The 23,111-nt window shown below is 38.0% G+C and overlaps 1 protein-coding gene and 1 long non-coding RNA gene across 2 annotated transcripts; one reads left to right on the forward strand and one right to left on the reverse strand.

The window, feature by feature from the left end:
- Positions 1-82: 82 nt before the first annotated feature.
- On the forward strand, positions 83-19,662 carry lrrc58b (leucine rich repeat containing 58b). The gene is made up of 4 exons (XM_067443391.1): positions 83-736; positions 13,602-13,730; positions 14,750-15,027; positions 18,397-19,662. Exons 1-4 carry the CDS (start codon positions 282-284, stop codon positions 18,588-18,590), a joined length of 1,056 nt encoding a protein of 351 aa, XP_067299492.1. The 5' UTR covers positions 83-281; the 3' UTR covers positions 18,591-19,662.
- LOC137076002 (uncharacterized) lies at positions 4,915-9,797 on the reverse strand. Its single transcript, XR_010905155.1, has 3 exons — positions 9,068-9,797; positions 7,273-7,319; positions 4,915-5,236 (listed from the first exon to the last, which is right to left on the reverse strand). It is a non-coding gene; the product is annotated as an uncharacterized lncRNA (long non-coding RNA).
- Positions 19,663-23,111: the final 3,449 nt, after the last annotated feature.

Raw genomic sequence — 23,111 nt, forward strand, 5'->3', positions numbered from 1 at the left:
TAAGGGAACTTAAAATTAGTTTTTCTCTAGCCGGTTCTAGTAAAGGGTTAATACAGTGGGGCGGAGTCACGCGACAGTTGAGCCCCGAAACATGAATGCTAAAGAATGAACGCTTGATAAACCGACTCTGATAACTGTAATGTGTAAATGCTGCCGTTGGGCCGGATAAATTAGGTCACACATGGATGTTCGGGGCGCCTTGAGTTGGAAGTAAACTTGGTCGAACTGAAAACAGCTTGAAACAGAAGAAGGGGGACTCTTTTTCAATATCGACTAATAAAATGGAGGGGTTTGAAGGAGCCAACGGCGCCGAGAGTGTTTTAGACCTGTCCCGGTTGAATCTGAACAACCAGAGTTTGGACACGGCGAGCGAGAAACGGCGGAAAGACACCAAACAACTGTATCTGTGTTACAACCGAATGACGGTTCTGCCCGAATCCGTCTGTTTATTTTCTAACCTGGAGTTTCTTGACATCAGTAACAACACGCTGTCGGTCATATGCGAGGACATTACCCGACTGACCAAACTCAAAACCCTCATAGCCAAGAATAATCGTTTAAATGAGGTTTCCCTACCAAAAGAGTTTGGCTCTTTGCAGCTGGAAGTGTTGAATTTTAGCGGAAACAGGTTTGAGGAGGTGCCGAGCCAGTGTCTGCAGCTGCTGCGACTACAGTCACTGTCAATGGGAGGAAACAGACTGAAGAGCATCCCAGCAGAAATCGAGAGTCTGACCAGGTAACGTTAATTCAGGAACACATGACTGCACACTGACTGCCGTCGTGAGCACTAAGGTTTGAGACAGCTACTCGTTGGAGGTACTACTCTTTAAGTTACATTAGTAATATGTAGGCTATACGGTGTAATTAAAATATCATGCTTAAATAACCTCTTTTGGGGGGCTAGACTAGGCTACTAACACACTCAATTCTCGTGATGTGTTCAATGTTGGATGACATATCGTATCTTATTATTATTTTTTAAATAGGGAAATGTAATTTATAATTACTATATTAATTTCACTACTTTTAGCGGATGTTTTCATTTTTCCCATGAGTGCTAACTTTTTAATGGTCCCGTAATGACGTCACACTCCAGAAAATTACATCATTTTAGATGGGCAAAACTGTGGAAATGGATGTTGCGAGAGCATTCTTCCCTGTTGTGATGAATCTGACTAACAGCTTCTCGAACAAGAACAAAATAGGGCTGAACTTTACTTTGTTAATGGAGAATTGAGTGGATCATTGTTTGCTATGTGCTAAGTGATGAGGCAGCAAGAAGGTCATATGAATTTAAAAAAAATATAACATGCACATATCATTTATAATAAATACTGATATAATATACAAAAGTGTCCATTTTGATTTCATGGTGACTTTAAGGACTACAACAGTTATTTGATTCAACACATCCTTGTGGTAGTTGTTATATAAACTATTATTTTAATATTTAACAATAGCTACGTTTACATAAAACTAATTAATCACTAATCATATTGATGGCTCAATCTTACTGAAAAGCCTCAGTGACCCAATTTAGCTTGATTCAAATTTCTATTGGATACATAAGGAAAAAAACATGTAATATTAATCAAATTCAAAAATATCTTGAACACATGCCATGCCTACTGAGTTTACATATGTCTTACATCATACATACGTGCATATGTTTATTTTTGCCTCACATCTTACAGACTTGTCAGGGGAGTAGACATAAAATTCACTATTCAAGTATAAAAAAAAATCTCTTCTTACATATACAGTATGTCAGGTTTCCTTTAAGGTGCTTTCTCCATTTCTGATCGCACCGACTAGGCACTGCGCATGCTCTGAAATTTTGTTCGGAAAACATGTAAATGAAAATTTAAGTAAGAATTCTGACTATATCCTGGTGGACTTATGAAAGTCACAGAAGCTGATTGCACAACAGCAGGGATTTTAAGAGGTAGCGGTAAATGAAGCCGGATATGAAGTCAGCATAAGTTACCCAACTCATCCAAAAGTATGACTGTAATTTGTATTTTGAAATAATATTACCTGCAATCAGTTTAGATGTTAACAGATACTTTATTGACTAAACCCTCATATTAAACTAGAGATAGACTCCTCTTTCATCAACTCTGATCTTCCATTCTGGATGTCTGTCCCATACTGATATGCTTTCTATGCTGAACCAATAAAGTTTAAGAAACCAAAACAGCAGAAAAGTGTGAAATAGGCCAGTCACAATGACATGACACAGACTGTGCTCCATTTTCATATAGTAAATAACATAATTTAGCATGCTGTTCTCCACTACTGAACGTAAATCATAATGTCCTGGCTGATGCAACTTTATAAGTGTGATCCAAAGACACAAATGTCAGGCTGCCCTTTTTCCTGTTTATAGCTTGTGGTCTGAACAAAGTGCAGCATGTACAAAATGCGTCTTTAGAGTGTTCCCGAGCTCTTTTACAGTAATTCTGTCACATTGCCAATTGAACTCAACAATTGGGTCTCATAACAATGCTCCCCCCCCCCCCCCCCCCCCCCCCCCACACACACACAAATGGGTTTGCACTAGGACCCAGGGGACAGCTGTGTGTATGTGTAGCGTGTATGCTGTCAGTTCTCTGTTACACTACCGTAGCCTGCTGTATTTTTTCAACAGGTGGTCTTATTCTGCGTATATAAAAAGTTAATTACTTGCATTTTCTTACCAAATGATCACAGCCACAGGAAATGAAATATTTCATAAACAAGCTGGCTAACAGTACTAAGTTAGTATGCTGAGAAGCTATTACTTTCTTGGTCCCACTTTATATTAGGTGGCCTTAACTACGACGTACTTGCATCAAAAAATAATTACAATGTTGTGTTCATATTGTATTGCAAATCACTTGCTGATATTGAGGTGGGATACAGTTAAAGTTAGAGACAGGTGTGGTGGTATGGGCGAGTTTAAGGGTTAGGTTAGGGACAGGTGTGGTGGGATGGGTGAGTTTAAGGGTAAAGTTAGAGACAGGTGTGGTGGGATGGGTGAGTTTAAGGGTAAAGTTAGAGACAGGTGTGGTGGGATGGGTGAGTTTAAGGGTAAAGTTAGGGACAGGTGTGATGGTATGGGTGAGTTTAAGGGTAAAGTTAGGGACAGGTGTGATGGTATGGGTGAGTTTAAGGGTTAAGTTAGGGACAGGTGTGGTGGGATGGGTGAGTTTAAGGGTAAATTTAGGGACAGGTGTGGTGGGATGGGTGAGTTTAAGGGTAAAGTTAGGGACAGGTGTGGTGGTATGCGTGAGTTTAAGGGTTAAGTTAGGGACAGGTGTGGTGGGATGGGTGAGTTTAAGGGTAAAGTTAGGGACAGGTGTGGTGGGATGGGTGAGTTTAAGGGTAAAGTTAGGGACAGGTGTGGTATGGGTAAGTTTAAGGGTAAAGTTAGAGACAGGTGTGGTGGGATGGGTGAGTTTAAGGGTAAATTTAGGGACAGGTGTGGTGGGATGGGTGAGTTTAAGGGCAAAGTTAGGGACAGGTGTGGTGGTATGGGTGAGTTTAAGGGTAAAGTTAGGGACAGGTGTGGTGGTATGGGTGAGTTTAAGGGTAAAGTTAGGGACAGGTGTGGTGGTATGGGTGAGTTTAAGGGTAAAGTTAGAGCCAGGTGTGGTATGGGTAAGTTTAAGGGTAAAGTTAGGGACAGGTGTGGTGATATGGGTGAGTTTAAGGGTAAAGTTAGGGACAGGTGTGATGGTATGGGTGAGTTTAAGGGTAAAGTTAGGACAGGTGTGGTGGTATGGGTGAGTTTAAGGGTAAAGTTAGAGACGGGTGTGGTGGTATGGGTGAGTTTAAGGGTAAAGTTAGGGACAGGTGTGATGGTATGGGTGAGTTTAAAGGTAAAGTTAGAGACAGGTGTGGTGGTATGGGTGAGTTTAAGGGTAAAGTTAGGGACAGGTGTGATGGTATGGGTGAGTTTAAGGGTAAAGTTAGGGACAGGTGTGGTGGTGTGGGTGAGTTTAAGGGTAAAGTTAGGGACAGGTGTGGTGGTATGGGTGAGTTTAAGGGTTAAGTTAGGGACAGGTGTGATGGTATGGGTGAGTTTAAGGGTAAAGTTAGGGACAGGTGTGATGGTATGGGTGAGTTTAAGGGTAAAGTTAGGGACAGGTGTGGTGGTGTGGGTGAGTTTAAGGGTAAAGTTAGGGACAGGTGTGGTGGTATGGGTGAGTTTAAGGGTTAAGTTAGGGACAGGTGTGGTGGTGTGGGTGAGTTTAAGAGTAAAGTTAGAGACAGGTGTGGTGGTATGAGTGAGTTTAAGGGCAAAGTTAGGGACAGGTGTGGTGGTATGGGTGAGTTTAAGGGTTAAGTTAGGGACAGGTGTGAATGTGATGGTATGGGTGAGTTTAAGGGTAAAGTTAGGGACAGGTGTGGTGGTGTGGGTGAGTTTAAGGGTAAGGTTAGGGACAGGTGTGGTGGTACACTGTAAAACCCAACAAGTTACGGTAACTCAAACCATTTGAGGAAACCGATTGCTTCAAACCAATTAAGTTTTAAAACCATTAAGTATGAGTACTGAAAACTCATATACATTGAGTTAAATTAACTCATATTTTAGTGTTGTTTAAGTGTTAAAACTTATATTTTAGTGTTGTGTTGATCAATTATTAAGAGTAAACTGAACTTAAAGATTTTAAGTTAATTTTATTAATTCAGTTTGAATTCAGGTAACAAATCTAACTAAGTCTTAACAACTACATGGTTACTTAAATGGTTTTAGGAAACAGATTGCGGCAAATGGTTTAAGTTCATCAAACTCAAAGTGATTAAGTTACATAAGACTAAGCACAAGCTAACATTGGTACAAAATGAAGACAGAACAGGAGGGTATTTTTAAGTAATTTATTGAAATATAACATTTACATCATAAATACAGTATGCCATATGTTCACAAATATAACTAGACAAAAAATATTAGAATTTTTCACCAAATAAAACAGCACAAACATGTTTAAAAAAGTCATAACATTTAAATAACAAAACATATAAAATAAAAAAATTATGTAAAAAGGTACGTTTCCTCAAAAAGCAAAAGCACTGTATGATCTTTAATGTACTCTAAGTGTATTGCACTGACCGAAGACTTGGCAGACATCACCACCTCATCTTTAAAGACAATCAAAGCATCCAGTGGGTTTAAAGGTAACGTTCCCTCTTCCTCCTCGACAGTAAGGATGGTGACTGTTGGCTTCTGCACCTGGTCAAGCTCCTTTTTCTATATGCATTGGAAAAAAAGTTTGTATGACACCACATATAAAAATAACCCTTGTCAGGGCAGACACCATATTTCAATTTTCATAAATAAAAAAAACGTTGTTATAAGGAACGGATTATTGTTGATTTAATTGGGCGTGTGCTTATTTAAAACCCTGTAGTTCAATTTTGTAAAGATGTTAAGTTGTTTGTCAGCAAGGTTTAATTGGGGGAAAAACATTTTCAGGGGTGTATCAGCCGAATGTTCTAGACCTTGAATTGAATGACGAATTGAATTGAATTGAATTCAAGCGATAATGCACACATTGCAAAACATTTGTTTTTCATGTCAGTATGTCATAAATAGAAAGAGGCAACAGTTTACTGTCAAAGATTTGTCGCTCACATCACGCCGCATCCAGTGTAGACAACATAACGGACTATAAGGGGCTCTTTTGTCCTGTCGCGCTGCTCACATCCGGTGTAGACAAGGTGAAACAAGACAGATTTGATTATAAAATTTTAAATGGATAATGGCAAGACATCCTTGGTGTAAATTACGTTCTTCTTTCAGATTAATATAATCAGAGCGGTATTAATAAATGTCCTGGTTAATCCAAGCATTATAATGGCAGTAAATGGCTGTCCAAAATTTGAAGCCAAAAAAGTGCATCTATTCATTATAAAAGTAATCCACATGACTCTGGAGGGTTAATAAAGTACTTCCGAAGTGAATCGATGGGTTTATATGACAAAAATATCCATATTTAACTCGTTATAAAATAAGAAAATAACTAGTTTCCGGCGCAACGATGACGTCGGATATAGCGTAAAAAAGCATAACAGCCACGGCGTTGACGGCGGACGCAGCGTAAAAAACATAAATGATGTGACGATGATGTCGGGCGTTGCACAAGCGTTTTGAATCACGAGAGGATATTTTTCTTACACAAACCCATCGATTTAATTCAGAAGGCCTTTATTATTCCCCCGGAGCCGTGTGGAGCACTTTTAAAATGGATGGATGCACTTTTTTGGGCTACAAATTTTGGGCTGCCATTCACTGCCATTATAAAGCTTGGACGAGCCAGGACACGTATTAATATAACTCTGATTGTATTCGTCTGAAAGAAGAATGTCATTTACACCAAGGAGGACTTGAGGGGGGGAGTAAATCAGGGTGAACGATTCCTTTAAGCTTGAGCTGAGATTGGTTTATTATGTGTCAAATAAGCTTTTGCTGTGCTCAATGTATATGCTAATGAAAGCCTAAATTAAACGTTTTGAAGACTAGATTTTCAATGGACAGATTAATAAAATTCTTATGTGTTTGGAACAATATGAGGGTTGGTAATTTATGAATCATGACTGAATTTGTATTGGCAAGTGGACTATACATTTAAGACAACTTGAATGATCAACTATCAGTCACTGTAACCACACCATGCATTTATGCTGGTGGCAGCTGAAAGGTTAACATGTTGCTAAATAAATGTAATGTAGTTTTGACATGTGTCCTACCTTGTGTCTTGAAAACATCTCCTAACTCTTCCTTTTAAATAGTAACAGACCTGCCAGGATCGTAGTTTTTTTTATGATTCATGACAAGACTTCTTTCAACCACTGCAAATCTAGCATTGCCAATTACCTTACACCTTTACAAACCCAAGGCAACTTCAGGATAACTGCCAGTGAAAATATAACACACGAAATGTTTCTGTTTATATTAGGAAAGCCGACTATAACAACAACTTTCAAGACTTGACCAGTATTCTCCTGAAGCAATACAACATGACTTTGAATGATAGACAGACTGGACTTTGGACTTTAAGCCTTTTAAAAAAATCATATTGCTTCAGAAGACTTACAAGTTGTGCTAAAAGACATTTATGGTCATAATTACGTTTGCAAAAATAGCAATTCATTCAAAAATTAAAATTGAAGAACAAACTTATATTTGTATGAACATTATGTAACTGTTCATAACGTTATCATTTGCATTTTGCACAGTAACGTTACAAAATTCCATTGATTTGTTCAATGTTAATTCTAACTTACTCATAGAATTGTAGCCACGTTGCTGCCATTGCACCTTCGTCTTTGCTCTGAAAAGATTTAAAACAATGTGTTAGTGTGAGTTTCAAATGAGAAAACGTCATGAGAAACAAATAACAGTTTAAAATTTTATCTAACGTTAGCAGGGGCGTAGCCATCTTTTCAGAAGTGAGGGGGACAGAAATGTCGTAATACCATTTTTTTTTATTTTTTTTTGGACCAATATAATTTATCGCATCTCTTGCTTTTAATTGGGCAAGATATCAAATACACTGCTGAACAATAACCAATAATTAATATCTATAATATTATTCTCCTATTCTCCTTTTTTTTGTGTGCCAATTTTATGATTGGTTTATATACTACAAACACTTCTGCATTAAGACTCCATAGATTTTATGCAATGTAAAAATATATATATATATATTCTGATGTAACTCATCTGTTCTCTATGTGAATAGTAAAATGTAATTTATTCCTGTGATCAAAGCTGAATTTATCATCATTACTCCAGTCTTCAGTGATCCTTCACTAATCATTCCCATATGAGGATCTGATGATCAACACACATTTAGGATTATTATCAGTTGTGCTGCCCATGGTGATGCTTAATTTTCTAAACATTTGTGGTAAAATTAAAAGAGAGAAATTAATACTTTTATTGATCAGACATGCATTAAATTGATCACAAGTGATATTTTTAATATTACAAATTAGATAATTTATTTAATAAATGCAAATAAATGCTGTCCATTGAACTTTCTATTCATTAAAGAATCCTGAAAAATAACATGTAGGCTATCATGGTTTCCACAACATTTTGGGAACTGTTTTCAACACAGATAATAATCATAAATGTTTCTTGATTATGAAATCCTCATCTGAGAATGATTAGTGACGGATCATGTGACACTGAAGACTGGAGTAATGATGATAAATTCAGCTTTGATCACAGGAATAAATTACTATATATTCACATAGGGAAAAAAGCGGTTTTAATTTGTAATAATGTTCAAAATATTACTGTTTTAACTATTTTCGATTACATAAATGCAGCCGTGGTGAGCAGAATACTAAACATTAAAAAAGCTGCATTATTCATGATACTTTATTGTCAATAAATAGGCTACATTGAGATGACTTAAAAAACACACATAAAGCATATATTGTCGCACTCGTCTGATTGTCGTCGTCACGTTTCATCACTCATAACGATTGTTCTCCTTCAGCTGCAGCTCCAGCTTGACAGGGTATTACGAACCCACTTTTGGACTTTCTGTGAGAGCGCACTCCTCATATTAAGATTCGGAAAAAATTACAGGTCATGCATAGATAATTTTTTGTCTCTGAATTTAAATCTTGATGTATTCACATTGGTTTCTATGTAAATACACTTGCCCCTGACCTCAAGAAGCGCGCTATCAACCGAGTTTAGAGAAGGCTGTCGTTAGCGTCTCTGTTAACTTGTCCGCCCCCACACAGAGTAACACCGGTTCGAATCCCGCTCGGAGCGGGTCGACTAGGATCGGTGAGACCCAGTAAAAGTGCGGGGGACGAAAATACATTTTATTAAAAGTGAGGGGGACACGTCCCCCCCGTCCCCCGCGTAATCTACGCCCATGAACGTTAGCAAAACAGGATCTAAAATGCTCCTCAAGTCACTTTGTTCACCCCGGAGCTTCAGCTGCTTTAGTCAAATTAACTAGCATCACATATGATAGAGGAAACTCGAATTCGATTAACAATACATTTAAAACGGTTGTAATATAAGGAATGCGTGAGTTTGCATTAACGTTACCTTTTGCTTTAACATAGTTACCGTCACTGTGGCACGAGAGACGTGGAAAGATGGCCAGCTGTCTCTAAAGCCAGCGTTTATCTGTCCGACTGTGAGAAAGCACAAACATATATTTTTTAATTCCCCGCTGACAAACTGCAGTGTAAAACAGCATAATTAACTCCAAACGTGTACATTACCGTTGATAACACTGGTGCAATAGCGCATTTGCTCCTAATGTTAGATTGTTTGCTGGCTAACTTTACACACAACATTACTGAGCTGGTTAATCTTCGGATAAACATAAAAGAGGTACGAAAATAACACTGAAAACGTTCAAACATGAGCGAAATATGAATAAATAAGTTTGAAACGCTTACCTTTTGTTTTTCTTGACTGTAGCGCGAGCCGTCCTGCTGTGACTGGACTGAAGGAGGGAAAATGGCGCGGTTTTTGTTACCTCGGAAACTCACTGGGATGATACTTTGACATGACTAAATGTAATGACTTTAAAAGAGCTTAATGTAAGACTGTAGGCTTAATATGAGGTAGATTAATGTATATACTATTGTTTATTTATTTATTTTATCAGCTTTTAGTTATTTAATTGGCCATAGATGTAAAATACTAGATTAAATAAATATCTGTAACTTAAACCATTAGAGTTAAAAAGTTTTAGTAACTTATTTAGATTGAGGTTTGCTTTCAATAATACATTTTTGAGTTAACATCACACATATTTGTTAAGTTGAATTAACTTTTTTGGTAACATTAAGTAAAATGAACTTATTTCATTTAGTGAATTTCACTGTTAGGTTTTACAGTGTATGGGTGAGTTTAAGGGTAAAGTTAGGGACAGGTGTGGTGATATGGGTGAGTTTAAGGGTAAAGTTAGGGACAGGTGTGATGGTATGGGTGAGTTTAAGGGTAAAGTTAGGACAGGTGTGGTGGTATGGGCGAGTTTAAGGGTAAAGTTAGAGACGGGTGTGGTGGTATGGGTGAGTTTAAGGGTAAAGTTAGGGACAGGTGTGATGGTATGGGTGAGTTTAAAGGTAAAGTTAGAGACAGGTGTGGTGGTATGGGTGAGTTTAAGGGTAAAGTTAGGGACAGGTGTGATGGTATGGGTGAGTTTAAGGGTAAAGTTAGGGACAGGTGTGTTGGTGTGGGTGAGTTTAAGGGTAAAGTTAGGGACAGGTGTGGTGGTATGGGTGAGTTTAAGGGTTAAGTTAGGGACAGGTGTGATGGTATGGGTGAGTTTAAGGGTAAAGTTAGGGACAGGTGTGGTGGTGTGGGTGAGTTTAAGGGTAAAGTTAGGGACAGGTGTGGTGGTATGGGTGAGTTTAAGGGTTAAGTTAGGGACAGGTGTGGTGGTGTGGGTGAGTTTAAGAGTAAAGTTAGAGACAGGTGTGGTGGTATGAGTGAGTTTAAGGGCAAAGTTAGGGACAGGTGTGGTGGTATGGGTGAGTTTAAGGGTTAAGTTAGGGACAGGTGTGATGGTATGGGTGAGTTTAAGGGTAAAGTTAGGGACAGGTGTGGTGGTGTGGGTGAGTTTAAGGGTAAAGTTAGGGACAGGTGTGGTGGTATGGGCGAGTTTAAGGGTAAAGTTAGGGACAGGTGTGGTGGTGTGGGTGAGTTTAAGGGTAAAGTTAGGGACAGGTGTGATGGTATGGGTGAGTTTAAGGGTAAAGTTAGGGACAGGTGTGATGGTATGGGTGAGTTTAAGGGTAAAGTTAGGGACAGGTGTGATGGTATGGGTGAGTTTAAGGGTAACGTTAGAGACAGGTATGGTGGTATGGGTGAGTTTAAGGGTAAAGTTAGGGACAGGTGTGGTGGTGTGGGTGAGTTTAAGGGTAAAGTTAGAGACAGGTGTGGTGGGATGGGTGAGTTTAAGGGTAAAGTTAGGGACAGGTGTGGTGGTATGGGTGAGTTTAAGGGTAAAGTTAGGGACAGGTGTGGTGGGATGGGTGAGTTTAAGGGTAAAGTTAGGGACAGGTGTGGTGGGATGGGTGAGTTTAAGGGTAAAGTTAGGGACAGGTGTGGTGGGATGGGTGAGTTTAAGGGTAAAGTTAGGGACAGATGTAGTTGGATTAGTAAGTTTAAGGTGTTAGGTGTAAGGGAAGGGTCAACATTGTAATTATAAATGCAACTACAGCAATTAATTACAGATTTAATTACTTATTAATTACTTAATTACTAATATAAAGTGGGTCCACTTACTTTTACTTTAAAAAAAAAAGTGGTTTATATAAAACAATGAGAAATATTTAATTTCACTACATATAATTTAGTTTGGTTACACTTTATTTTAAGGTGTCATTGTTACAGTATAATTACATATAAGTACTGAGTAATATATTAATTAACAACATGTGCTTACTATAGGGTTAGGGTTTGCTTGAAGGTTAGTTGCGATTATGCATCAATTATAGTTATTACTATGGTAAACCTGTAACGTAACAATGACACTAAAATAAAGTGTTACCTATTGTTTTTATTATTATTATTATTAAATGTAACAATTTAAAATACATTTATAGTCATATTTACATTGTAAAGGCAACATTTACCAACACTTAATGAGGCACTGAATAGTACAAATAAAAATACCCTTTAGCCAATGAAATCACAAAGCAGACCTATTATTTGTGGCAGGGCTCATTCGTTCAACTCGGAAGTAAAATCTAGGAAAACATTTACGGAAAAGTTACGGACCGCAGCTTTAAAAAAGAAATGGTACATTTATTAAATTCCTGTTGGGGAACCAAACTACTCATAATGCTGATTATAGATCCACTGAGAAGCCACTGTTACCATGTAAACATTGGTCAGCAGATGCATTTCTCTACAGAAGGAAGCAAAATGATAAACTTTAGGCAGACAAGTTCATTCTGAACCTTATCAGTGTTGTCTTTAATTTTTAGTCACGTGCATATAAATAAAGCCCTTTCGCAATGTCAAGGAAATGGAGCTCCCAGAACGTGACTCACGGTCTACCAGCACAGTGTGTGACGATTACGGTACGGTTATTAACTGATTGTGCCAATGACTGATATGGCAAAGAGCAGACAAACATCATACAGTCTACTTGTAGTTTACAGCTGTAGCAAAGGAAACCACTGCAGCATAGCAGAAATCATATTTCACAATATTGTAGTTTCTACTGCATTTTTGATCAAATAAATGGGGCCTTGGTGAAAACGTATAATACAAATATAATCTGACATTTTACATTGCACTCCAGCTGTCATGTCATGACCGTGAAGTGCTTCTCAGTTCAGTGCTCACCACATAATAGTCTCTCATTTGGGCTTTGGTTCACAGTGGGAGTGAATAGGAAGCTCTCAGGAGTAGAGGATCAGTTTGCCATGTGGCCTCAGTATAGCTGTGCTGGAGCTGTGAGTCTGCTTAGGCCGACTTGGCTGCGAGCCATCCCATCATAAAGAGATGTGCCCTGTTGTCCCACATTACACACAGAGTTGGTCCTTTTCGAGAGATCTGGGCCTCTTTTTTTCTTTGCCATCTCTGCCTGCTGTGGTAATTGTAGAGACTGAGCCGAGATGGGTTGGCGAAAGGAATAAAGAAATGAATTCATCTCTTCAGGGAGGACAACAAATGGATAAAGTGGCAAGTAGGGAATGGTAGAAGATCTCTCACTTGCACCTTGCTCCTCGTTGTCTCATTTTTTTTGTCCCCTGTAGAAGAAGAATTCATTTTGTTCAGGGGGGTTGAAAAATTCTTTAATAAAGAATTCTTAAATTCTAAGCTAGATATTTAACTTTAAAACTTGTTAAATATGGATATATCTTACAAACCCATCGATTAGCTTCAGAGGAACTTTATTCCCTTAAACACTTGTGTCCTGCACAATACGTCCAGTGCTTCATGGGATGACTCAGGTTCAGTTTGTCACGCAACAAAAGGGATGTTTGCTGAATATCTTGGTTATCATGAAACATTGATCTGTACTGATTAAAAACAAACAGCTGAAGTTAGGGTGATTTCCTCATAACCAAACTGCATGTTTGTTGTGATCAATTTTTTTAAGGTTTTTGCACGTCTGCGTTTGCTTAGTGAAAGGCTTCCTGTTTATTTTTAATGTACTTTAAGTGGTTTACAATCAGGGAGCCTGGCCCCACTAAGGGGCATCAGAAAACTGCCAGGGGTTTTGAATTAAATTCTGTTAATAGTAAACTTTTAAAGAGAAGAGCATTCACATATATCTTAGACAGAAGGAGGCCTTGGAGTCAAAAAGGTTGCAAAGCACTGCTTTAATGTGCATTTACTTAATATCCTAGTATTGATGAAACAAAGAATGTTTGAATGGATGAAAACACGTTATGCTTTAAGATGCTCATTTTATGTTTCTAGTGTTTCAGAGTCTTTATCTTTCCCATGCCAGATTCCAATAACATACTCCCATGTAGAACTAGTCATTTTGTCACCATTGTCACCATCTATTTTTGCTTGACAACTCACTCTCTCTCTCTCTCTCTCTCTCTCTCTCTCTCTCTCTCTCTGTCTCTGTCTCTCGCTCTCTCTCTCTCTCTCTCTCTAGCTTAGAGCTGTTGTATCTGGGTGGTAACCAGATCTCCTCCATCCCTGCTGAACTAGCTAACTTACCCTTCCTCAGTTACCTAGTTCTGTGTGATAATCGCATCCAGAGTGTCCCACCTACACTCAACAGGTAAGTGCACTGCAAATGCTTGTGCAGTTTTGTCTAAAAAATTTAAAAAAGATTATTACATTATTATTTGAATGGTATATGATGCACTCACCGGGCACTTTATTAGATACACATTGCTAGTAGTCTTCAGAGATTTTTGCCCATATTGACATTAATATAAATATGCATATCTCCCGTTCCACCTCATCCTAAAGTTGCTCTATTGGATTGAGAACTGGTGACTGTGGAATCAGGTTACTCCACAGTTCACTAACTCTGTCATGTTCAACCAGTTTGAGATGATTTGAGACATAAAGGGATGGACATGGTCAGCAACAATACTCCGTCTTCGGAAGAGATGTTAAACCGAGTCCTTACTCTCTGTGGTCATTAGTAGGGGTTTATGCCTGGTGGTTTAAGTAGGGGTTTAACGACAACCTGGCCAAATTTGCCCCTTAGACCAGCAGCGTTTTTCCGATCTTCTATTGTCCTGTTTTGTTGAGCCCACCTGCTTCAAAGTTCAATGTGTTGTGCTTTCAGAGATGCTCTTCTGCAAACCTTTGGTTGTATGGAGTGGTTATTTGAGTTACAGTTGTCTTTGTATGTGTACCATTCTCCTCTGACCTCTGGCATAAACAAAGCATTTTTGCTAACAGAGCTGCTGCTCACTGGATATTTTCTCTTTTTTGGACCACTCTCTGAATACCGTAGAGATGTTTGTGAATGAAAATATCAGTAAATCAGCAGTTTCTGAAATACTCAGACTAGCCCATCTGGCACCAACAACCACGCCATGTTCAAAGTCATATAAATCCCCTTTCTTCCCCATTCTGATGCTCAGTTTGAACTTCAGCAGATCATCTTACCCATGTCTACATGACTACATGCATTGAGGTGCTGTCATGTGATTGGCTGATTAGATATTTCTTTTAGATAATAGGTGTGCCTAATAAAGTGTCCCGTGAGTGTATATTACAGTAGTAATAAAATTCATATTTAAAATGTTTTTACCTGTCCCACTTTTCCTTTCACTCTCAAAGGCTCCATTCCCTGCGCTCTCTTAGTCTGCATAATAACTTGCTGACGTATCTCCCGAGAGAGATCCTGAGCCTGGTACAACTTCAGGAACTCAGTCTGCGTGGCAATCCATTGGTGGTACGCTTTGTCAAGGACATGACATACGACCCCCCGTCACTGCTGGAGCTGGCTGGCCGCACCATCAAAAGCAGGAACCTTCTGTATTCGTATAGAGACCTCCCGAGCCATCTAGTCAACTACCTAGACATGGCAAGCAAGTGCCCCAACCCCAAGTGTGCAGGTGGGTGATATAAAGGCAAGTTTATATAGATATACATATAAGTATTTTAGAGAGTTCAGAATCAATGAAAGTCATTAATGTCGAAGAATGTGCTCTCGTTTAGGGTTACTTCACCAACAGATTTCAATTCTGTCTTCATTTTCTCGCCCTCATGTCATTCCAACGCTGTATGGTATTTGTTTGTTTTTTAGAACACAAATCAAGATTTTTTTTTTAATAATCTCTCATAATTTGCATCCCTCCATCAGTATCCATGCAGATTTCAAATTTCCAAGCTTCCAAGCATGGTGGAATGAACTTTTGTTTCTCTCAGGTTTCATTATTAAGGCAATACACTACTGGCAAAGCCATTGGTTTGTGTAGATTTTTGGGCTATTTCGCTTCCATGACTTGTATTCTATCAGAATAGGGGAAAGAAGTTTTTTATTTTTTTTATTATTATTATTATTATTATTATTATTATACTTTATCTATTAAATCTGTTTTTTTGTTGTTGGTCAAATTTTTTTCTCATGCACTGAGCCAGAAACCTAAAAAAGTTTATTTCAGTCTATATTCTTAAGGGTTTTAATATATAATTCGACAGATGTATGTAAAATTTTATTCCTAATAATATATAAACATTTTTCTGTTGACAATATTTAACTTATCAAATATTTAATTTACGGAGTAATAAAAAACATCAACAACTTCTATAAAACATCTCTAAAAATTCAGATTTCTGTTCTTGAAATGTATGCAAATTGGTGTAAATTTAATTACAACCCCAACCCCAAACATTTATTTAAAATGCAATAAAATGAAGAATATGTGATTTGTTAATTTTCTTTCAGCTTTATTTAACTTACAAAAGTACAAGTAACTTAAAAGTAACTTGAATTTTGTAATATAAACACATTTTAATTTTGATGGCTACAACACACTCCAAAATGTTGGGACAGAGTCATGGTTACCACCTGGTCACATAACCTTTCCGTTTAAGTACACTTGATGTTTTTGCCCAAACTTGACTGATATTCTCTTTTTTTGGATTGGCCACATTTTCACTAAGGGACATGCTGTGGAGTGTCTAGAAACCTGTTTTAACACATGCAGAACGAGGCCTGGCATTACTTCCCTGAAAAGACTTTATCTCAATCAATCAATCAACTTTATTTATATAGTGCTTTTACAATAAAGATTGTTTCAAAGCAGCTTCACAGTGTTAAACAGTACAATGATGGCAGTATATGTTTCTGTACAATCCCAATATACATCTCCATGTCCAGCTTCACCAATTTACATGTCACTCCTGCATTTTGCACTGATGCTACTCCATACCATAACAGATGTTTGCCACTCCACAGCCTGTCCCTGATGAAAGTCTAGATAGTCCCTTTGTCTTTGAGACTAAGAATGTCTGTTTTTGCCAAAAACAAGTTAAAACGTGGACTCGTCTGTCCGCCGCACACAATTCCACTGTGTTTTGGATAATCTGAAATGAGCTTGAGCCCAGAGAACTCGGCACCATCTTTGCATTGAACACGCGTATTATACATTATTTGTAATCTTGCATTGAGAAATTGAGAAAAGTTTTACAGTTTGATTATGATACTTGGCACAAAGTGATAAGCCATGACCCATATTTGCTGGCAAAGACAGAGAAGCTCCTTATGCGCCCAACCGCAATATCCTCAACTATTATTACCACTTCACCTACTTATTGTGAAATGTTTCAAATGAGTTGAAACTTGGATATTCTATAAGCTTTTAACTTATATTTTGCCTCTGTCCTAACTTTTTTGGAGTGTGTTGCAGCCATCAAAATCATTTAAAAAATACAATTAAGTTTTTCAGTAATAAAAATAATGGAAATCTTGCATTTTACAAAATGTTCCAACTTTTCTGGATTTGGTGTTGAGCCAATGGCTGTTGAGTATCAGTTGCATGGAGACCGAACCCGGACAGCTTTAGGTTTCAGCGCCATAGAGAAACATTGGAAAATCAGAGGCTCTCATCGGTTTAATGGTGTTTAAAACGATGTGCTTGGGGGTACTGTAACACTGATTCCAGGTATCCTGGTTGTCGTACTCTCAGTCTCAGTCATACTCTAGGTCAAAAACACATAAATGAAGGTCTACATTTCAGAGCCTCTCTCTATATTAAACTGGTTAAATGTAAATGAATCCTGGATGTTGTCAACGCGATCATGACGACTGTAACATGAGGCTTCTCCCGCTTGCATTGTGATCTGTAAACCCTTGCTTCCAAATTTTTGTTTTCAAATTTTTCATATATCCCTCCATATGCCCCACTTGAATGCTCCTCAACTAGAGGTGGTCTTTGTGTCCTAAATTGATCGAAAACATCTTGGGACAAGGTTTTCATACAGCTGTCATTGTAAGACAAGTTAACAACTCCATTTGTTTGTCCGAGTTAGCAACAGTAACTAAGGGGAGCGGGCTTACTGATAGGTCAATTCACCTGTGGTGTCTTGCCTTAAAAGTAGCTTCATTTGTATAGAAGATGAACAAAAGTTTGATGGCTTTGGAATGACATGAGGGTATTTGATGACAGAAGTATCCCTTTAAAGGAACGGTGTTTTTAGAAATAGGGCTTATTCAACCTCTTTCCTACGTTTAGATATGTGGGCAAATGCATTTTTGTCTCAGTGCATGCGTTGTTTTAGTTTGACAGGGTCGCCGCTAGCTTAGCTTAGCATAATGAATGGAATCCTATGTTGCCAGCTAGCATGTCCCGAGTAAGAGTGATCCAAAAAACAACACCTTATTACTTCTTGCGGTCTGCATATTCACAACGAGTACAAATAGCGATTTCCTAGGCAGATATTGGTTTGGGACTATATTGTGAGGAAGCACAGGTGAAGCACTGCTACTTGGGCGCAGAAATATCACGCAACACATCATTGCAATCGCTCAACAGCCAGAGCACTTGAGGATGAGAGCCGTGATATCTCTGCGCCCAAGTAGCAGTGCTTCACCTGTGCTTCCCCATAATATAGTCCCCAAGTCAGTATCTGCCTAGGAAATCCCCTAGTCTTAATCGGCATCCCAAATTGTACTCGTTGTGAATATGAAGGCCACAAGAAGTAATTAGGTGGAGTTTTTATTTTTTATTATCAATTTTACTCTGGACATGCTAGCTGGCAACATAGGATTCCATTCATTATGCTAAGCTAAGCTAGCAGCGACCCTGCCAAACTAAAACAATGCATGCACTGAGACATATGCATTTGCCCACATATCTAAATGTAGGAAAGAGGTTGAATTAAACCCTATTTCTAAAAACGGTGGAGTGTTCCTTTAAGTCCTATTGCAATTTTTTTTTGTCAATGTGAAACTGTTTTCTAACCACAACGTATCTCGCCAGGTGTCTACTTCGACTCGTGCGTTCGTCACATCAAGTTTGTGGATTTCTGCGGGAAGTATCGCCTGCCCTTGATGCACTACCTTTGCTCCCCAGAATGCACCTCTCCCTGCAGCTCCAACCCTCAGAGCGACGCCGACTCGGACGATGACCACAGCGTGCCCGCCGATCGCCTTCAAAGAGTTCTGCTGGGATAACCCCGCTCGCGTCTCTTTCTCTATCGCTTACAGTGTTATCAGCAAGAACATTGAACTTTACAGCCAGCTGGCCTGAAAACCTCTCAGCTGAAGCCAAATCTTTTTGCCAAGTGATTGAGCAAGTGAAATCTCGTGAGGAAAGCATCTGCAGATAGTTTCTCTGAGAAAGGTCTTGCAAAGGCAAAATCAAAAACACTGGTGGTGCAGAAAAGTTGTTTTATAAATTGTTATATTAACTAAGTTGCCTCGGTCATCAATCTGTTTAGCTCTTGCACTTTTATAATATGAAGAGGTTTGGGTACACTCGTATCTTTTGCCTGACAATAGGTTCCTATGTCTAGCGATAACTCACATTTTTCACATTACGCACAAAGATTTACTGTGAATTAAAAACAAATTAACTATTGAGAATGCTTGCTTTTGGGGTTTGTAAGAGGTTTTGAAATATTTGACTGTGTTCTGACTGTTTGTCATTTTGTAAATCCCAATGGCCTGCAGACCTCACTGTCAAACAATGCTACTCATCTTCACGAACAAGTTTAAGCTTCCGTGTTTGCATTGAACATGCTGACACCCCACGGTTGCATTCAGAAACTGGGCAACGTTTTAAATCTTGAGATAAACAGCAGCAAAGGTCACCAGTCACTTTGTTTTGAAGGTTAATTCTTCATGTCGACCCCTTTGCATCAATAGGAAATGTATGTTGTTACAGAGCCAATGGACAAAATTGTGAAGCGTTTCTGTTGTTTTTTTTTTAAACTGAACTTTAACACTTTCTGTTTTTACACTCACTTTTCTTTAGTTTCTTCACGTCTTACAGCCTTAGAGCTAACCAATATTGACTAAGCAAATGATTAATGCAATCATTATTTCACAGAGTTTTTAAAATTATATCTAAGGCTTTTATACTAAATAATCTTTTATGATATTTTCTATATATCATTGAAAAGATAGAATGTATTTTATTTAAGATGATGAAGGTCGATTTGGATTATATTCACTCCTCTAATGGTTTATAAATATGTATTTGCACTTCTTATGTAGAGTATTATAATAAAAAATATTAATTTGTGTACTGGTCACACATGTTCTTCTGAAATAAAGCCAGAGCTTTACAAATATTTCTACAGTCCTTTTGAGTGCAAATCTCTGTGATTTGCTTTTGAAAGATGATACACAAGCTGTTTTAGACCACAAAATATGTAAATATTAGAAGCTCAGGACAAATAAAGCAAAAACAAAGTAATAAGAATTAAGGGGACATACACTTTTGAACAGGGTAATTTGTATAAATTCAGCTATTTTTTTATATATGTAAACATTTTATTATACCTTTATTTAACCAGAAAAGACTCATTGAGATTAAAAAAAAAAAAAAAAAAAAAAAAAAAAAAAAAATCTCTTTTCCAAGAGTGTCCTGGCCAAGAGAGGCAGCAGCACATTTAACAAGGTTTCAGACATAAAAACATATAACATATGACATCAACATATAACAATTTGTACAAGTAATAAATAATTATAAAGTCATAAGAAATCAGAATTTCACATATTATCGCAAACGATAAACAACGGCAATGATCTTCCGTCATAATTGGGTCAGTCATAACATCTACAGCCAGTATGTGTAGCTTCCATGTTTTTTAAAAGTAATTTAAAAGCAACCAATGAAACTGGCTCCTTAAGATTCAACACATTTTGCAGCTGATTCCAAGTGCAGGGTGCCGCATACTTAAAAGCCCCTTTTCCCAATTCTGTCCGGACTTGAGGGACAGATAATAAAAATAAGTCCTCAGAACGAAGACAATATCTTCCTGTACCTTTCTTTTTGATGTAAGATTGGAGGTATGGGGGCAGCAGACCAAGAATTGCCTTGTAGATAAAAATGTACCAATGATTAAGTCTACGGGTGGACAATGCAGACCAACCAACCCGATCATACAAAGAACAGTGATGAGTAAGTGCTCTAAAGTTTGTGATAAACCTAAGAGCTCCATGATAAACAGAATCCAACAGTTTCAAGCTTGTGATGGAAGCATTCATGTATATAACATCGCCATAGTCTAGCACTGACAAGAAGGTGGCAGCAACAAGCCTCCTTTTTGACTCAAAAGAAAAACATGACTTGTTTCTAAAATAAAAACCCAATTTCAGCTTTAGTTTTTTTACCAACTGTTGAATATGAGGTTTAAAAGAGAGTGAATCATCAATTACGATACCAAGATACTTGAATTTAGAGACAGACTCAATCTCGGAGCCCTGAGAAGTAGTGATGGGTAAAAGGTTCTGTGACTTTGATTTTGCATTTGAGAACAACATAAGTTTTGTTTTGTCGTTATTCAAAACAAGCTTTAAATCGAATAAGGTACGTTGTACAGTATCAAAAGCAAGTTGAAGGCGACAAAGAGCTTGGTTTGGAGTTGATGCAGAGCAGTATATCACAGTATCATCGGCATAGAAATGAAAATTTGCGTTGGAGACATTTTGATCCAGATTGTTGATATATAAAATAAATAAAAGTGGTCCCAGCACTGACCCCTGGGGCACACCCTTGGTTATACTAAGAGGGCTGGAGGTTAAACCATCTACCTGTACACACTGGGATCTACCAGATAGATAGTTTTCAAACCAGCAAACAGTTTTTTCTGACAACCCGACACTGAGGAGTCTTTGTTTTAATATTGCATGATCCACAGTATCAAAAGCCTTCGATAGGTCAATGAAAAGAGCTGCACAATGTTGTTTTTTATCTAAACAGTCAATAAAATCATTTACTACTTTTAGGGCTGCTGTAGTTGTGCTGTGTTTTTGACGAAAACCTGATTGAAAATTAGACAGAATATTGTTAATAGTTAGAAACTCTTTCAATTGTTCGTTTACCAGAGTTTCCATAACCTTGGCCAGGACAGACAGTTTCGAGATGGGTCTGTAATTATTTAAATCAGTCGGATCGCCTCCTTTTAACAGAGGAAGAACAAATGCAGATTTCCATATAAGTGGAATTTCATTCGTGTCCAGAGAAAGATTAAAAAGATAAGTCAAAGGCGGTGCAATAAAATCAGATGCTAACTGTAGAAAATAAGGCTCCAAGTTATCAGGACCAGGCGATTTTCTAATGTCTAAAAGTGTGAGTGCTCTATGTACTTCCGAAACTGAAAATGGCTTAAAACTAAAAGAATGACTGACTCCAGAATGACCATGACAATTTCCTTTAGGATGATTCTGATGTGAAATGTTGAGTGAATCAAATAATGAACCAGAGGCAATGAAATGCTCATTAAAACAGTCAAGCATCTCAGCCTTATCGGATAATTTATGTGAGTCCTTAAGAATACATGGTGGCAGCTCAATGCCTGTTTTGTTTCCAGCTAAGGATTTGATCGTCTTCCAGAATTTTAAGGGGTTATTTAAATTATTCGAAGTATCTATAAGAAAGTGGTCAGCTTTGGCCTTTCTGATAGCCACGGTGCATAAATTGCGCAGTCTCCTGAAGAGCAGCCAATCAGAATCCATGCTTGTTTTCCTGGCTTTTGCCCAGGCCTTATCACGCTCATGAAGAGAGTTGGCTAAATCTACAGTGAACCATGCATTGTTTCGGCCTTTTACTCTAAATTTCCTGAGTGGAGCATGATTGTCAACAATTTCTTTAAAACCATCATGAAAAAATTTCCAAGCATTATCAACATCTGCAATAAGATAAATTTTATCCCAATCAAAATAAAACAGGTCATATAAAAACCCTTGTATTGAAAAATGTTTTATGTCGCGCTTAATAATGACACGTGGTTTATTTTTGGGAAGTTTTGTGTTTCTGACCGTGGCAACAACACAGTGGTCACTAATGTCGTTTGCAAAAACAGAAGCTGCAGAGTATTTGTGAGGAACGTTGGTTAGGATAAGATCAATTAAAGATGATTTATCTGGACATTTCAGGTTCGGTCTAGTGGGACTGTCAACGAGCTGAAAGAGATTTAGCGAGTCACAGTAAGCTTTAAAATCATCAGATACTGGATGTAACCAGTTCCAATTTAGATCTCCAATAACTACTATTTCGTTCTGATTTAGTCCTGATAAAAGCTGCATTAAAGAAGGCAAAGCATCCCTGACGGCTGATGGTGTCCTATAGCAACCAACTACAGTAATGTGGAGATTACTGGAGACCTCAAGATCAAGAGCTAAAAATTCGAATTGCTTACTCACTGATTTAGAGAGAAGCATATTTACACGAAACTTATTTTTAATATATACTGCAACACCCCCACCCCTCCTTGGACGATCAGTTCTATATACATGGTAACCATTAATACTGATATCCTCATTCAAAACAGATTTGCTTAGCCAAGTTTCTGATAAAACAATTACATCAGCTTCAGTAGAGTGTGCCCAAATACGAATCATATCTATCTTTGCAATCAAACTTCGAACGTTCAAGTGAATAAAACCAAGGCCAACCCTGGATTTAAAATCAACAGGGGTATTGAAACATATAGCAGAGTCTGGGCCTGGATTGGGTTGCACATTTCC

This window comes from Pseudorasbora parva, chromosome 5 (assembly GCF_024679245.1).
Source record: "Pseudorasbora parva isolate DD20220531a chromosome 5, ASM2467924v1, whole genome shotgun sequence".
Classification (NCBI taxonomy): domain Eukaryota; kingdom Metazoa; phylum Chordata; class Actinopteri; order Cypriniformes; family Gobionidae; genus Pseudorasbora; species Pseudorasbora parva.

Coding starts and splice junctions, on each gene's coding strand:
- lrrc58b (XM_067443391.1), top strand. CDS start 282: ATGGAGGGGTTTGAAGGAGCCAACGGCGCCGAGAGTGTTTTAGACCTG. Junction 737..13,601: donor GAAATCGAGAGTCTGACCAG/GTAACGTTAATT, acceptor CTCTCTCTCTAG/CTTAGAGCTGTTGTATCTGG. Junction 15,028..18,396: donor CCCCAACCCCAAGTGTGCAG/GTGGGTGATATA, acceptor GTATCTCGCCAG/GTGTCTACTTCGACTCGTGC.